Here is a 17,551-nt window from a genome sequence, read left to right on the forward strand (position 1 = left end):
TTCCAGTCAAATTGGTGACAAAGTGAAAAACCTCGGTACATTCTTAGACTTTGGACAGTCGGTGAAGCATCAGGTAAATAATTTGGTTGGATCTCTCTTCTTCCAACTAAAAAAGATTGCTTCCAATCAGAAGGTAAGTGTCATACCACTTGGCCACATAGACAGTCCCATAAAGATAATCCGGGTTCGAATCCCGTGAATGTGATTTGTTTGAAATCAGCACATTATCCTTTTGATTATCTTAATTACAATACGTAATCGCTTGCCATGTCTTTTTCCTTTTTTATCAAGGACTATTAACCCAATAATCTTGGGCTTATTTAGTTAGCCAAATAACTATCGGGCAATCATATGAGCAACAATATGATTATACAACATGCGATTATCTGGGCAATATCGTCCAAGTAAACATGTGTCTATAAGGGCAATATCGTCCAAGTAAACAAGTGTCTTTCTCGGCAATATCGTCCAAGTAAACATGTGTCTATTAGGGCAATATCGTCCAAGTAAACATGTGTCTATCAGGGCAATATCCTCCAAATAAACAAGTGTCTTTCTGGGCAATATCGTCCAAGTAAACCTGTGTCTTTCTGGCAATATCGTCCAAGTAAACATGTTTCTATCAGGGCAATATTGTCCAAATAATCGCTCCCTTATTTAATTGGATGATATTTATGCTTTTGGAACTTACAAGAATGTATCTGAAATAATTTAATGTCGTCAGTCGACCCCAACCATTCGTTCATACGTTTTTGTTTTAGTCTACCAATCTAAATCAAACCAATTATTTCGCTCATAATTCATTGATATGTCAGGCAAAGAAGACGTAGAAGGTGCATGAATTGTTCAATATTTACAAAAACATTGATGTAAGCTCCTGTCATCGAGGAGTTTTCGTTAAAATAAAATACAATATAGAACCATAAAGGCTAGGTAATATCATAGTACATGTTTATATTCATTCACAACCCGTAAAAGACACCGTATACCAAATGCTAAAACTATCCACAATGTCCACAATCACGGCTCAATAATTTCTTATTTAACCAGTTAATTGTCGATAAGTATTAAAATGTAATCTCCGATTTATTAAACGAAGACAGATACTGTGGACGTTTCGGGATTTCCCTTTGTCAACAAAACACAATGAATGTGTTTTATTGCGAGTTATTATTCCATATTCCCCAGTTAACTGGCTTACCCTGATATATTTAAGATTTGACCAGAAAAAAAGCAAAACATAAACAAACTTGTCCTTCAAATATCGATCGATGTAAATTACCCTCATCTCGGGAAACTACTCCCAAGCCTGGGAACTCGCAATATTTAAATCGATCGTTTTTTTTAAAGGATGAGTTTTATGAGCCAAATTTTGAAAGTCGTGTTCTTCCAGATCTGAACAACTGTATATGAAAGGTGCCATACACAGCAAGAAAGGAAGACACAAGAAAACAAATTCATCCCAAAAATGTTAGTTTGTTTATAGGGGTTTTACGTCGTTTACAACACATTTAGGTCATATCAGCGCCAGTAAAATGGAAGGAAATTGGATAGCAAAAATATTCTAGACGTACAATTAAAAGAACTAGCGGAAAAAGTAAGACAAAGGGGAATGGTTCAAATAGGGAACAGATGTAAATTTCAAGAGCACACTATCAGTGTACTTAGTTTGAGATTACCTAAAAGTTTCACCCAGACACCAGCACAAGATCCCACAAAGAGGAACACACTCAAATGCTTACAAATCATGTTATAGATAACAGTACATAACAGAGAGGTGATTTACAAGGAAAAAAATATCATCTCCCAAAACTATAACTATACATTCGACTGTTTCCTTCCAAGACAAGAACTCCGCCCAGGGTCAGGACAAAACCAAATAATCTTATTCCAATACAAAGAAAGCAATTGGAGAACAGATAGAGGGGGATAGAAGACACAGCAAGTACCTCCCTGCCCTCTATGGGAGGTCTGGAACTCCATTCAGGGGAAGATCTTGGTCGAGGAAGACTGATTTTTTAGGGATGATTTTTTTTCTTTTCTTGTTATTTTTTTCTTTGTACTTTTCTATCTTGCTTTGTCTGGCACCTTTCACACACACACACACACACGCACACACACACACACACTTGTTCAAATCTTTATCCTACAACAGTGCCTGCTAACTAGTTTCTCAATTTGATATTATCTGTTTTTCCAGAGTACGACAGTTATCTGGTTAGCAGTTGTTCAACCCAGGATTTATTTTACTGAAAAAATATAATATCTTCATATATTGTAGTATAGAACAAATTATTAGAAAAGAAAATATAGTTGATGTATAAACATTGTCACCCTTATTATAAAATAAGATGTCTTCCAAAAAAGAAAAAAAATCATGTAAGAATATTTTTGAAGCCCAATAATGAATGTTGGCCTTTTGTCTATTTATTAAGCCATTTTTGAAATCAAAGTTTGAAGCCAGTTAATCAATATAATTTAGTTTCCACAGATAGCGGCTGTTTCTTTTAAAACGCAAATTTTTTCTCTCTCTCAAAAGCAACATTTAGGTTTTAGCTTTCCGGAACACTTATCTATCAATTTTATCTGAATACATATCATCGAGAACCAGATTAAACAAGATCTTCTATGCATTTTTTACAAACAGACAAAGGATGGTAAATGTGTCTTATCATTGCTTGGTGTTGTCACGTGATTGGTGGACAGTGTAAGCTTCAGCAAATATATACGATATTGAACATGAATGACATATATTATTAATGATAATGATGATGGTAATGATGATGATGATGATGATGATGATGATGATGATGATGATGATGATGATGATGATGATGATGATGATGATGAAGGTTATGACGGTGACGATGGTATAATATCAACAATTATTCTTGAGCCCATAACGCTGTAGAGAGTCATTGCATTTTATAGTTGGAGATCCGAATATGAATATTTATGAATGGAGCCACTATGGGGAGCTCTGTCTAATCCATCCCTCTCAGAGATCAATGTTTACATACGATCCTTTCCAATGATCTACAACGTAATCAAAAGGACAATTAACTAAACATCTAAATAATTTCAAGTTTTAGAAAATTTGGCCGTCATGTTTATCAATAAACATTTTAAGTCATCGATTCTTTATCAAAATGAAACAAACACACTCCTAAATCTGTCTTGACCTACGCGTAGTCCTTTGCAGGTCTGAAAACCAAAATTTTACGGGCCTCATTGTTGTAGTGGAAACTCCCAAAACAAACGCAGAATGGCGTCCATTACAACCATACGCTACTACTACTACTACATTGTATTCAAACAATCATGGGTACGAATCCCTGCCTGAATCTTGTCATTAACCAGGTCTATACGTAGAGGATCGTGATACGTGGAGACAGCTGACCGGCAACGTGCTCAAGAGTACAATCCACTGATGAGATGATTGATATGAGATAGTGTGATGATGATAGTTGACTTCATATGTATCGGACGACTAAACAAATAACATCTGTTCGTGATTGTTTAATTTAAATGAACATTGAGTAGGTCATAAGCCGCGTGCACCTTTTGCAGTGATACCATTCTTATGGCTATTGTTGTAATGGAAATCTCAAAAAAGAAAAAAAATGACGCAAAATATTGTCCTTTACAACAATTTTAAACTAGCCCCATAAGTTGGTTCGGATGTCAGACCTACATACATCGGACGTTGGCCCAGGTTTGTCTATATCATGGTTTGTGAAAAGATGACAAGTATGGATACAAAAATACAAAACCTGACAATATTCAATATATCACAGATCATGATACAATTGAAAATACATTTATAAAGAAAAGAGGCTTTTGTTATCTACATATTGATAATACGCGTACAATGAAGGGGATCGGTTTAAAGACTAATAATGAATTAATAAATATGATATGTACAAAACGGTAAACAAAATTCACCTGCTGTTTTGGTCCTTTTCACTATAGGAAAAACAAACAGATAATACTTGAAATACAAGTCGAACATGAAGACGATCATTTCTTTTTTTTTACATGAAAACCAGAAAAATTCCTGATGATATTAACTTGATGAATAAAATCAATTAATCAACCAACCAAACAATCAATCAAACAATCAATCTTTCCCTCTCTTTCTCTCTCTCTTTCTCTCTCTCTCTCTCTCTCTCTCTCTCTCTTTCTCTCTCTCTTTCTCTCTCTCTCTCCCTCTTTCTCTCTCTCTCTCCCTCTATCTATCTCTCTCTCTCTCTCTCTCTCTCTCTCTCTTTCTTTCTTTCTTTCTTTCCTTATTTCCCTCTTCTCTGTCTTTCTATTCAATCTCTGATACATTGATATTTATTTTACTGTTTTTGTTATTGGCTATAGAAGTGTTCTGAGCCTGAAACGTACCATGTTTGGTGTTTTATTCTTTGTCAAGGCTTTTATTCAGATTTTTGTTCATTACTTTTAACAGCCCACCGCTTCTAGAGCTTGTTGTGACATATCTGTGACATAATGTAAGATTATCACCGATCTACTTTATCTTAAGAGATGAAGTGAGTAGGAAAGTGCCAGAAGACAATAGATAATAAAAATTTCGCGACGATGATGGGGGCTCGAACTCGCGACCTTAGTAAGGTCAGTAAGATCTCGAGTTCGAGCCCCCATCGCCGCCGCGAAATTTTTATTCTCTAATTGTCTTCTAGAACTTTCCTTTTCACTTCATTTCTTGTTATTATCAACTTCAGTGCCTGCTCCACTCACTTTTCTGAATACAGAAAGTGGAATGAGTAGAGTAGACACGTAATGATAAGAACTGAAAAGAGAAGAGAAGGTCTAGAAGACAATAGAGATTATAACCGCTTTTAGCGTGATAAGAGTTGAACCCCAAAATCATTAATTTATCCGGTCTCGGGTCCAACTCTCATCTCAGCTAAACGTTTTTTTTATTTCCTATTGTCTGCTGGTACTTCTCTTCTCTTTTCGGTTCTTGTCATTGTTTACATGACTCCGTGGTGAATTGTTTACATGACTCCGTGGTGAATTGTTTACATGACTCCGTGGTGACGTGGTGAATTGTTTACACGACTCCGTGGTGAATTTTTTACATGACTCTGTGGTGAATTGTTTACATGACTCCGTGGTGAATTGTTTACATGACTCCATGGTGAATTGCTTACATGACTCCGTGGTGAATTGTTTACATGACTCTGTGGTGAATTGTTTACATGACTCCGTGGTGAATTGTTTACATGACTTCATGGTGAATTGTTTACATGACTCCATGGTGAATTCGGATAGAACTAGCCAATCTTATTATTTTCTTCACTGTTGTATTGAAGTGATGAAAACTAATTGGCATGTCAAATGTATCCATACCGTTAGAGACCATAAACTATTTATATAGTACAATGTCAATATGAGCTTGATCAATAATTGAATGAAGGAATCAAGACGTATTATTCGTACATTTAAACCAATGTGAAAATTATACAACATTCGTGGGCAATGATAGATGTACATTCTATATATATATATACACACACACATCGATGATGACAACGATTTTAGATGACCAATTACATATCTTTGATAACAGTCTTCTTGTCCCGGGGTCAACTTGGCGACTTCTTAAACTGTCTAAAAAGGAGATCCCTTGCATCGCCGCAAGCGCGAAAAAGGCTAGGAAAGGATTGAGTGCGTGAGTTGTTGCAATGAAATAATGCTTGCCTGTATAGCGGTGGGTATAATACCGGATATGGGTCCACTTGGAAGCGATTGTATATCTTTTGTCATTGCTTTTGTTGTTTTGTTTTTTGTTCAGATCGTCGATCACGCCCCCCCCCAACCCCCGCCTCTCTCTCTCTCTCTTTCTCTCTCTCTCTCTCTCTATCTCTCTCTCTCTCTCTCTCTCTCTCTGTGTGTGTGTGTCTTCAGTTCTTAGACGCATCCCCCACCTTCATCACACACACGCAAACACATACTAACAAACACTCATGCATACACATAAACTCTCCTTTTCTCATTTTTTCCCACTCATTCCTTACCCAGCATGATGTATGCTGAAAGTAAAATGTCCTTCAAAACGGACACGCCAATAAATTGTAATGCATTGTTGTTGGTAGCATCAGCTTACTGCCAAAACTGTCGTCGAGGTTAAGATAGCGTCTCACAAATGATTCTTCTTGACCTAGTGATGCAGTCTGGCAAGTTTGGTTAAGCCGACATTGCTTTAAAGGATCTGCAGATCTTGAGACACAATGGGCACGGAGAGTCTGGTGTTTTTGTTACTCAGACATCACTGGAGCTGCCTCTCGAATATTCAGGGCCGTTAACTCTCAGATTTTTCAGCCACATCGTTTCTCCGTTCCTTGGAGAAGACGTCCGATCCCGTTTGGCGGAATATAGGATTGTCTCCCCTCTTCTGGGCGATGACCTACGGTGGTCAGTGGTGTAAGATTGAACGGTACGATCGTCTGGGGAAGGTACGGGGATTGAAGGAGGACAGGGATGGTGGACAGATGGAAATAGATAAGTTGGATAACAATATTGGCGTTATCAATTGAACAAAATTTGAGAAATCTTTACCAAATACAGTAAATACAGCATTAGATTTCATCATCAGTGGAAATATGTAATGGGTAAAATATTAACTCATCTTTAATTATCTAAAACAATCAACCTACCCCTTCCCCACCCTTTACACACTTGAAATAAGTCCTACGCCATCTGAGCGAAATTACAGCTTTCAGGTTAAATTCAATTATGAACGAAATACTCGTACATTTTGATGACAAACAATGAAAAACCGGCTGATTATAAGATATAATTAACACGAACTCCCAAAGACACCAAAACAGCTATGATTAAAACAAAACTAGTTTGCTTTTTAAAAAAGAAATCCTAGTTACTCTTTCCTTCATGACAGTCGTACGGATTTTAAGTACATAAACTGGGGGTAGCGTGGCTCAACGGTACGGTCATTGCTTCGTGAGAGTTTGTACCGAGTTCGATCACCCGCCGCTGCTCTGTGTGGCATTGAGCAAGTCACCTCGCCTTAGCTCAATTTGCAATGCAACTGACTCCTGGGTTAGCCAGTCTCCCCTTGGAATAGACCCTAGAGACGAATTTCCCCTATGGGATGAATAAAGGGAATTTTATTTTTATTTATTATTATTTATTTATTAAACATGAAATTTTAGTTTTAGAAATGGTTTGAACTTACCATTAATTTTAACTCAAAATTTACTCTATCCAACTCAGCGCAATCATTGGTTTTGAGAACTTACAAAACTCTTACCTACAAAGCTGTGTTTGGTGTCAGCGTTGAAGGAATTAATAAAAGACTTCCTAAACCATCTGGCCCTGTTGGTGACGTTGCCCAAAAAAGGAGCCGTGGAGATGGTGTAGAGGACTGGGTTGATGGCGGAGTTGATTGGTAGGATGAACACCGCTATCCACGCGTATACCTGTGGATGGACAATTGGGGGAGAGGTGGGAAAGGAGGGGGGGGTGAGGTTTAGAAAAACTAAAAACTAACTAGAGCATTTATATAGTGCGATATCCACTAAACGTGCTCAAAGCACTTTACAAGGGATCCCTGGCCAACAACAACACTTAACACGTAGGACGTGGCACGAGTCCTGTTAGGCAGGCAATATTACAATTTTTTCGGACAGAGACAACACTGTTAACGACCAGGTACTCATTTTACACCTTTTCTTTGTGCGGCCATGTGGTCTGCTGGTATGACACTCGCTTTCGGACCGGAAGGTCTTGAGTTCGAACCTTACTCGTGCATAGTTGAGTCCTTGAAAAAGGCTCTTTACTCACGTTCTCTCATCTCACTCAGGTGTAAATTGAGTATCTGGCTGTTAAAATCGTTGTCTCTGTCTGAATAATTGTAATATTCCCTATAAGGCGTCGTGTGTCGACCAACACTTTAAGTGTTGCTGTTAGTCAGTTAGTGACCCCCCTGTAACGTGTTTAGTGGATATTGCGCTATATGAAAGCTCATTTTTAAAATTTTGGTGGTGATAAATTTCTGTTCCAGTATATTTCATACCTGATTGGACATATGGACACCTGCCATGGATGCCAGACCCAGCAAGACGATTGGAATCCAGCACAAGAGATCCGTCATCACAATCATGGTCATTCTCTTTGCCATCGCAGCATCGCCTTTGGAATCTCGACATCGCACTAGAGGGAGTGGAAGTGATTTATTGTTATTTGTGATTTAGGTCAAAGCACGGCAAATGGACAGATTGGGAGGTTGCTAACATCTGGTGTATAACAACTACCTCTTTTTGCTCCTCAACTTCTCCTCCACCCCCTCTTCCTCCTCTCTTTTTCTTCTCTTTCTTTATTTCTTCTTCTTCTTCTTCTTCTTCTTCTTCTTCTTCTTCTTCTTCTTCTTCTTCTTCTTCTTCTTCTTCTTCTTCTTCTTCTTCTTCAGACATCTACATAAAGTGAGATTGATAAATTATGAATTGACATTTGTTTACAAATAACCACGAATATTAAGCATTACGTTTCTTGTTAGTTTTACTCATGATCTTTTCTTCTCGTAAAGACAACAATCTATCCTTTCATATATTATATACAAAACATGGAGACAGACGAATAGACAGACAAATGGACATACATAATTACATTTAGATCAAAATACAGAAAGACAGAAAGGCAGTCAGATAAAAAGGCACATAGACAAAAAGACATTGTGATAGACAAATAGACAACTAACTAGCTCCCACACCTCATATTATGTAAATTGACTGGTAGACAAGCAGAAAAAACAACAGTTCATCCTGAGACAAATTAATCAGTGAATAAAGTTCTTACCTGCCGTCCTGGTCTTCCTGGCCACGAAAAACATCCAGATATATGAAATAACAATGATGAAGAGAGAGACCAGGTTCATGACCAATACAATAGCCACGGAATACTCCCAGCCAGGGGCTCTCTCTGGGGTGAGTGGAAGGGCGAGGCACACTGCAGAACGGCCGTAGAAATTCTAGTCAGGATAGGAAGAAATAATACAAGTCACAAATAAACCTGATCTCAGCTGATCCATCAAAGTAAGGTTGGTTGTTGTTGTTTCTTATAATTTTTGTTTGTTTGTTTATTTATTTGTTTGTTTTTTGTTGTTGTTGTTGTTGTTTTTTGTTTGTTTGTTTTTTCGCTAAATACATTCACTATATGATGCTTACTGTTACAGAATGTTCGGGATAACCTAATTTAGATCGAACGTGATTTTAGTAAGACATCTGTTAATTACAATAAATAAATAAATGATATATAAATAAATAGATAAATAAATAAATAAAGTAAATAAAATAAAAACCCAAAGAAAAAACGACAAACAACAACAAAACGCTAATTGTATTAATAAATCTATCTCAATGATCATTTTTTGGTCGATGTGTTATCAATGAATGCTTCATTAATTGTAATTTTATCATGATGGATGACACATTGGTTTAAAAAAGAAACAAATTAGAAATAAACTCACCCCAAAACCTTCTATTCCCGAAAGAGGAATGAAAGCGAGGACGAAAACCACAAGCCACACAAATGCCATGACCCCGATAGCACCTTTGACCCCTAACCTTCGAATCTTCAAGGGAAAGATGATGCAGCTTAGTCTATCCAAGGTGATAATAGTCAAGGTGAGTACTGACAGCTCTGGGAAGATAAAGATATAAGGCGAATGCGTTTATCAAAGATTATTTCCCTTGATTGTTTCAATGTTATATGTTTGTGTTGAGAATATTGGCTATTAAGCTTAATTGCTGGCCAACCAACTTCGCGGATGTTGTGTGAGTTGGACCCGCGATATCAAGTAGTCCGTGATGAGAGCTCTAATAATGACCTGAGTTAGAGACGATCTTTTTTGGGGGGGATCGTGGATAGCTCAAACGGTAGAGTCACGCTCTCACCGGCCAGGCGGAGTTGTCGTACCAGTAAGGTCGCGTGTTCAAACCCCCATCACCACCGCGAACATTTTTTTATTCTCTATTGTCTGCTGGCACTTTCCTACTCACTTCATCTCTTGTTGTTACCATATATCCCTTAGTTGTGTCCTGCATAGTGAACATTATTAAGAAGAAAGAGCACATGTTAACTCTATTTTATTGGGATTCGATGGTTTCTATGAAAAAATCAATTTAACCGAATCCTACAATTGATTAAAACAAAGAGCCACAACGCTGAGAAACAAGTATATGTGGAAAGATCTGTATAACAGGTTTCAATAGTCTGACGTCACGTCCGCCCAGCAACCAGCAGCTTGGTTCTAAACAAAGAAAATCGGTACTTTTTATTCTTCACGCTGGCTAGAACTTTTTCACATGTCATGTGACCAGAATGTATAAAAATCAAAACATGTTCAGATTTATAATGTTTTTCTCCTCTGGATTACACTTTTCTGCTCGTCGGAGAAGTAATTCACAAAGGCGTTGATGGAGATAATGGCGTCCGCCATTGTTCCGACAGTTTAGAACCCGTTACCATGCGTCATTACGAGGGATGTGACGTCACGACTCTTGAACCCTAATCTTCTTTGTTCACCAATCAAGGGACTGAACTTGGCAGATTTGTAACAGAGTTAAAGAGTTAGGAAAGAAACTAAAGTAAATGTGTCAATTGCGGCAAATCGGGCTGGATCTGAACCGCCAAATATGGTCCTTTTATTGGATCTGGACCGCCAAACATGGTCCTTTTATTGGATCTGGACCGCCAAATATGGTCCTTTTATTGGATCTGGACCGCCAAATATGGTCCTTTTATTGGATCTGGACCGCCAAACATGGTCCTTTTATTGGATCTGGACCGCCAAACATGGTCCTTTTATTGGATCTGGACCGCCAAGTATGGTCCTTTTATTGGATCTGGACCGCCAAATGTGGTCCTTTTATTGGATCTGGACCGCCAAATATGGTCCTTTTATTGGATCTGGACCGCCAAACATGGTCCTTTTATTGGATCTGGACCGCCAAACATGGTCCTTTTATTGGATCTGGACCGCCAAGTATGGTCCTTTTATTGGATCTGGACCGCCAAATGTGGTCCTTTTATTGGATCTAGACCGCCAAACATGGTCCTTTTATTGGATCTGGACCGCCAAACATTGTCCTTTTATTGGATCTGGACCGCCAAACATGGTCCTTTTATGATTGACGCAAACTCTTTGGATCTGGACCGCCAAACATGGTCCTTTTATTGGATCTGGACCGCCAAACATGGTCCTTTTATTGGATCTGTACCGCCAAATATGGTCCTTTTATTGGATCTAGACCGCCAAACATGGCCCTTTTATTGGATCTAGACCGCCAAACATGGTCCTTTTATTGGATCTGGACCGCCAAATGTGGTCCTTTTATTGGATCTAGACAGCCAAACATGGTCCTTTTATTGGATCTGGACCGCCAAACATTGTCCTTTTATTGGATCTGGACCGCCAAACATGGTCCTTTTATTGGATCTGGACCGCCAAACATGGTCCTTTTATTGGATCTGGACCGCCAAACACGGTCCTTTTATTGGATCTGGACCGCCAAACATGGTCCTTTTATTGGATCTGGACCGCCAAAATTGGTCCTTTTATTGGATCTGGACCGCCAAATATGGTCCTTTTATTGGATCTAGACCGCCAAACGTGGTCCTTTTATTGGATCTGGACCGCCAAACATGGTCCTTTTATTGGATCTGGACCGCCAAACATGGTCCTTTTATTGGATCTGGACCGCCAAATATGGTCCTTTTATTGGATCTGGACCGCCAAACATGGTCTTTTTATTGGATCTGGACCGCCAAACATGGTCCTTTTATTGGATCTGGATCGCCAAACATAGTCCTTTTATTGGATCTGGACCGCCAAACATGGTCCTTTTATTGGATCTGGACCGCCAAACATGGTCCTTTTATTGTATCTGGACCGCCAAACATGGTTCTTTTATTGGATCTGGACCGCCAAACATGGTCCTTTTATTGGATCTGGACCGCCAAACATGGTCCTTTTATTGGATCTGGACCGCCAAACACGGTCCTTTTATTGGTTAGGGCAGTCATAATGCATTTAGTCAATATATCTTTTATGAATTTAAAGTTGCTTACATAATTTTGTAACTGTTACTGCTCGAAGCTCGAAGAAACAAATAACAATGTGAAATTGACTGTAAACTTCCATTTAATAAACGAAAACAGATAATGTGGATGTTTCGGGTTTCCCCTTTATAAAAAAACAGGATGAATGAAACACTACAGACGAGTGAGATTTTCTGATATCACATTCATTATCACATTACACTTTTCGAGTGACATACACAAGACCACATAGCCGCATTTATCATCGTGATGTATGATTTGTTACCTGATGAGAACATGGCAAAGAATCCAGCCAGGTGGCACAGAGGACTGTGTCTCCACGTCTCGTCGTGCAGACTGTATTCCCCTCTGTAGTGGGCGTCCACAGCCGCTATGATGGTCAGGTACAGGCCCATCAACAGATCTCCTACAGCCAGGTTTGTGATCAGAAAGGAATGAACCTGAAATGAAAGTTACGACATTCTGCAGTCATGTGCGATTAGGTCAAGTTATTTTATTTTATCCTTTTACCAGACTGAGGAAGATCCTTCCTTCAACCTTATTGATGCGTGACCAAGGGTGAGGGAAACAAGGGAAATAATTTTTAAGCTGTTGTATAATATAATATTTGAGTCTTTTTCCTTGCTGATGACGGCAAATAAATATCATAGGTCGATAGAAACAAGGGAAATAATCCTGTTTCCTTGTCTTACAATATAATATTTGAGTCTTTTCCCTTGCTTCATACTGCTTTCCAGCTGTATGCGAAATTTTACCAGAATGTCAATAAGGTTGATTACTATAAGCAGCTGATGATGCCCGCTTCAAAAAAGTAAACGACTATTATTGTCATTGCACATTTGCTTAACGTACAAAAGCAGCTGTCATTCCTTATAGAAATGCCCAGGCTGTAATTCTTTGGAAATCATAACATTGATAAATATTTATTGTCCACAATATCGGCTTATGAAAGAGCTTATATATAAATAAATAAAAATAAATAAAATTCCCTTTATTCATCCCCATGGAGAAATTTGTCCTTGGGGTCTATTCCAAGGGAAGACTGAAATAACCCAGGGGTTCGCCGCAGTGCAGCCCCGCAAATTGAGCTAGGGCGAGGTGACTTGCTCAAGGCTACACAGCGCGGCGGGTGATCGAACTCGGTATCTCTCGGGTACGAAGCAAAGACCGTACCGCTGAGCCACGCTGTCCCAGAAGAATCTTTCTAATATCATTATCTTTAATTTTAATACCAAAAAAAGTGAACAATTACCTTTGAAGCGCGTGGGTTACGGGCCCTCCACACCACGACCATTCCATTTCCTACGAAAGCCGTCATTCCCAGGATCCAGATACAAAGGCGTAGCACAGTGTTGGACATGAGGTCTGCGCATGACGAAAACGCGTCTCCTTCTGGGTGGCATTCCGGGACATTCTGAGCTTGGCAACAAAACCGAAACTCATCAGTCAAGCTGGATAGATGGATGGACGAAGCAATGAGTAATGAGGATTGAAATAACTAGCTATGATATCTACAACATGACAATAGATATTCTATATTCTACAAGGGCATTACATATGTTTGAAACACACTGAAGACAGCTACCCTTCCAAAACTATAATAAAACTACTCCTTGGGATCAATCCAGATTTGAAGTCAGTGGATTTGTGATGCGTGAGACGTACGTAATAATTTATTTCTAAAATAAATAATTTTAAAATGAGCTTTTATATAGCGAATATCCACTAATCGTGCTCAAAGCGCTTTATAAGGGGTCTCTGTCCAACGGCAACATTTAACATGTAGGACGTGACATGTCGCCTTTTAGGCGATATTATAATTTTTTCGGACACAATACTATTAACGACCAGGCACTCGTTTTACACCTGACTACGGTGAGAGAATCTGAGTAAAGAGTCTTTTCCAAGGACTCAACTATGCGCCGAGCGAGTATCTAAACCAGGACCTTCCGATTCGAAAGCGAGTGTCCTATCACAAGACCACATAGCCCCACAATTTTGGATTAGAATAACTAGCTATGATATCTGAAACATGAAAACAGATATTCGATATTTCTATAAGGACATTACATATAAGGTTGAAACACACTATAGATAGATAGGTCTACCCTCCCCCCCCCCCCCCCCCCGCCCCTCCCAAAAACAAAAAAAAAAAAAACAAAAAACAAAACAAAACAACAAAAAAAAAAAAAAAAGAAAAACAACAAAAAAAGCAAAGAAAATACCCAAACAAACATACAAACAAACAAATACAAAACAAAACAAAACAAACACCCCCCCCCCCAAAAAAAAAAAACAAAAAAAAAAATACTCCTTCAGATCAATCAGGATTTGAAGTCAATGGGTTTTTTGTGATGCACGCAATAATTTATTTCTACACTTAGGCTGGGATTATAGTCTATTGCAATGTAATTGTGCGGCTATATCGTCTCGTGGTATGACAATCGCTTTCGGATCGGTAGGTCCTGGGTTCGAGTCTCGCTCGGTCTTTAGTTGAGTCATTGTAGAAGGCTCTTTACTCACAATCTCTCATCGTACTCAGGTGTAAAAGCGTGTTACAGCGTTGTCTTTGTCCGAAAAAAAATGTAACATCGCCTAACAGGCGTCATGTCCCGTACTAAATGTTAAATGTTGCTGTTGACCAAGGAAAACTTGTAAAGCGCTTTGATCACATTTAGTGGATATAGCACTATATAAATAATTATTTTTTTAATTTTTAAAATAAAATTTTATAACAGTTATATTTGAACGAGTTGCCATATCATCTGTACGCCTTATGGTATGCTTGTCGATACAAAACAAATACGTGAACTTTTATATATTTATATGATCCGATTAATTATAGATAGTATGAGCTTGGCTAAGAAGCTCACAACATTGCCATCCGGAAATATAGCGGACCAACACACAAAACTATGTGTAACAATGAATTTTCATAGTCTGGATAATACAGTTTAGTGAGAATTACCCATAACCGTGGGTGGCGAAAAAAACAAAAAAACAACAATAACAAAGACCTGAGTGACGTCATCTTCGTTGTATCTTATTGAAGTTTTCTGCAAGTTAGGAAACTCTAGTCATTCTAAGCAACACAATAAATAAGACTTACCCAGGTCTTATTATTTTGGATTTTTTTTTACGGTACTGTAAGTTCAAGTGTGAGCGCTCAATCACTCCCGACATAATACCGTTTTTAGGCGATTGGTCACAGTTAGAAATCGAAGCCACGAAAGTGGGTTTAGAGACTCAAGGGATTCAACTCAATTTATATTGTGTTATTTAAACATATTTGAGTTAATTCCCCTAGCTTGAATTCATCATGTCTCTTGCATCATTACGCTTCAGAACCAATAAAATTATAGATAGTACGAAGTTGACGTCACTCAGATCTTTGTTACTGTTATTAACAAATATGCATGGATACCAGATGCGGACATACTCACAGCAAATGTAAAGAAGGCAAGCTGTAGAAGACGTTGGTGTGTATCATTATCAACGTGTTGTGGGAGATATCTCTGAAAATAGAATTATAAAATAACATAATAAAATAACATTCCTTTTATCCATATATTATATATATTGGAAGTTTGTCTCAAGGGCCTATTCCAGGGAAAGACTGGAATAACACAGGCGTTAGCCGCAGTGCAGCGCCGCAAATTGAGCTAGGGCGAGGTGACTTGCTCAAGGCCACACAGCGCAGCATCGGATGATTGAACTCGGTACCTTTCGGGTACTAAGCAAAGTCTGTACCGCTGAGCCACGCTGCCCCTTCATTGAACATAATATGCCTGAATTAGAAACAATTTATTCAAAATCATAAAAACAAATTGAAAGTTGGTGTCAAATGTATTTTGAAATGTGTTATTTTTTGTTTGTTTTTCTATGTTTTTTCGTGTCATGTATTTTACGTCAAATAGGCAGGTCTGATAACTGAACGCAATAATTCTAGTGATACTAGGGGCTGCTAGAAGCTGTGGACTGTAAAAAGTAATAAACAAAAATGAATATAACAGCTTCAAAAAAGAACAAAATACAAAACACGGAATTCGGGCTCAAAACCAAAACAAACAAAAAACAAACAAAAAAACAATAAAGACATAAATACATCACTAAATTCCAGATAGACGACAAATATATGTTGTAGGTCCTCTCTGTAGAAAAATCTTGGAAAGTAAACAAAAAAGCGATTGATATGTAACTGAGGAGTTCCAAATTGAGCGGAATTAAAACAACACAAAACATTCTAGGCGTGTTTTATCATTGAGAGATCAATCTCAGATACAGCCAATATTTTTGTCTGACCATCCGCCCTCTTTGTCCACCAAACAGTGATTGGATGGCCGGTTCTGTTTGATCTGACGGAATGTATTTTGCGATAGACTATTAGGGTCCTCTCAAAAGGATAGCAACGAATTGCTTTTGTCCTTTTCACGCTATAGAAACCGAGACAAATTCTGACTCCATAAGCCATAATGGCTCCGAAGGACTACTTTATCATTGTTGCAATGAGCAATGTATTCCATGATAATTATAAAACCATAGGGGGCAGCGTGGCTCAGCGGTACGGTCTTTGCTTCGTACCCGGAAGGTACCGAGTTCGATCACCCGGCCGCTGCGCTGTGTGACCTTGAGCAAGTCACCTCGCCCTAGCTCAATTTGCGGCACTGTACTGCGGCTGACGCCTGGGTTATTACAATCTTGGAATAGACCCTAGAGAAAAAATTCCCCCCTGGAATGAATAAAGGGATTTACTTTAATTTTAAATTCTGGGGGTTCTGACCTTTAATGAGTAGACATCGGCCTCATTATAATATTGTTAACATCTGAAGGATTTATACGATCAGTACGTACTCAATGCGCCCTTGCAAAGTGTACGCTACCTTAAAATAGCGCTGTGTTAGTCTTGGTTTGTTTGTTTGTTTTTCTTCTTCCTCCTTTTTTTCTGGGGGGGGGGGGGGATATTACGGCCTTTTTATGTGAACATACAAGAAAATTACCATATATTTTTATTAGTAATTGAATAATCATGCGATACGGCTTACAGTGTGAATTGTGGAATGCTTTGAGCTTTTTTGAGATTTTATATAGCGCAATATCCACTAAACGTCCTCAAAGCGCTTTACAAGGGGTCCCTGGCCAACAGCAACACTTAACATGTAGGACGGGACATGACGCCTGTTAGGCGATAGTATACATTTTTTGGACAGATACAACGATGTTAACGGCCAGGTCATCATTTTACACCTGAGTACGGTGAGAGAATGTGAGTAAAGAGTCTTTTCCAAGGACTCAACTATGTGCCGAGCGATGCTCGAAACCAAGACCTTCCGATCCGAAAGCGATCGTCATACCACAAGACCACATAGCCGTACATATGTGGACATATTAACATGCATTTAAACGTCATCGTGGGTGTCAGAAAGTCTGGCCTTAGGAAAATGCTTTTTCTCACATTTTCAAA

At 38.6% G+C, this 17,551-nt stretch overlaps 1 protein-coding gene across 1 annotated transcript in view; it reads right to left on the reverse strand.

The window, feature by feature from the left end:
- Window positions 1-5,769: 5,769 nt before the first annotated feature.
- The window catches only part of LOC144956907 (G-protein coupled receptor GRL101-like), a 274,635-nt gene continuing 262,853 nt past the window's right edge, over window positions 5,770-17,551 (reverse strand). The window contains exons 22-29 of the mRNA XM_078887733.1: window positions 15,534-15,605; window positions 13,343-13,541; window positions 12,356-12,530; window positions 9,497-9,669; window positions 8,827-8,998; window positions 8,048-8,184; window positions 7,283-7,451; window positions 5,770-6,458 (exon numbers count right to left, since the gene is read on the reverse strand). Of these exons, the coding sequence (XP_078743859.1) occupies window positions 6,274-6,458; window positions 7,283-7,451; window positions 8,048-8,184; window positions 8,827-8,998; window positions 9,497-9,669; window positions 12,356-12,530; window positions 13,343-13,541; window positions 15,534-15,605 (1,282 nt within the window). The 3' untranslated portion in view covers window positions 5,770-6,273. The remainder of the gene's footprint in view (window positions 6,459-7,282; window positions 7,452-8,047; window positions 8,185-8,826; window positions 8,999-9,496; window positions 9,670-12,355; window positions 12,531-13,342; window positions 13,542-15,533; window positions 15,606-17,551) is intronic.

The sequence above is a fragment of the Berghia stephanieae genome, chromosome 11, assembly GCF_034508935.2.
Source record: "Berghia stephanieae isolate SIO BIC M18660-M18661 chromosome 11, UCSD_Bste_1.3, whole genome shotgun sequence".
NCBI classification, from domain to species: domain Eukaryota; kingdom Metazoa; phylum Mollusca; class Gastropoda; order Nudibranchia; family Aeolidiidae; genus Berghia; species Berghia stephanieae.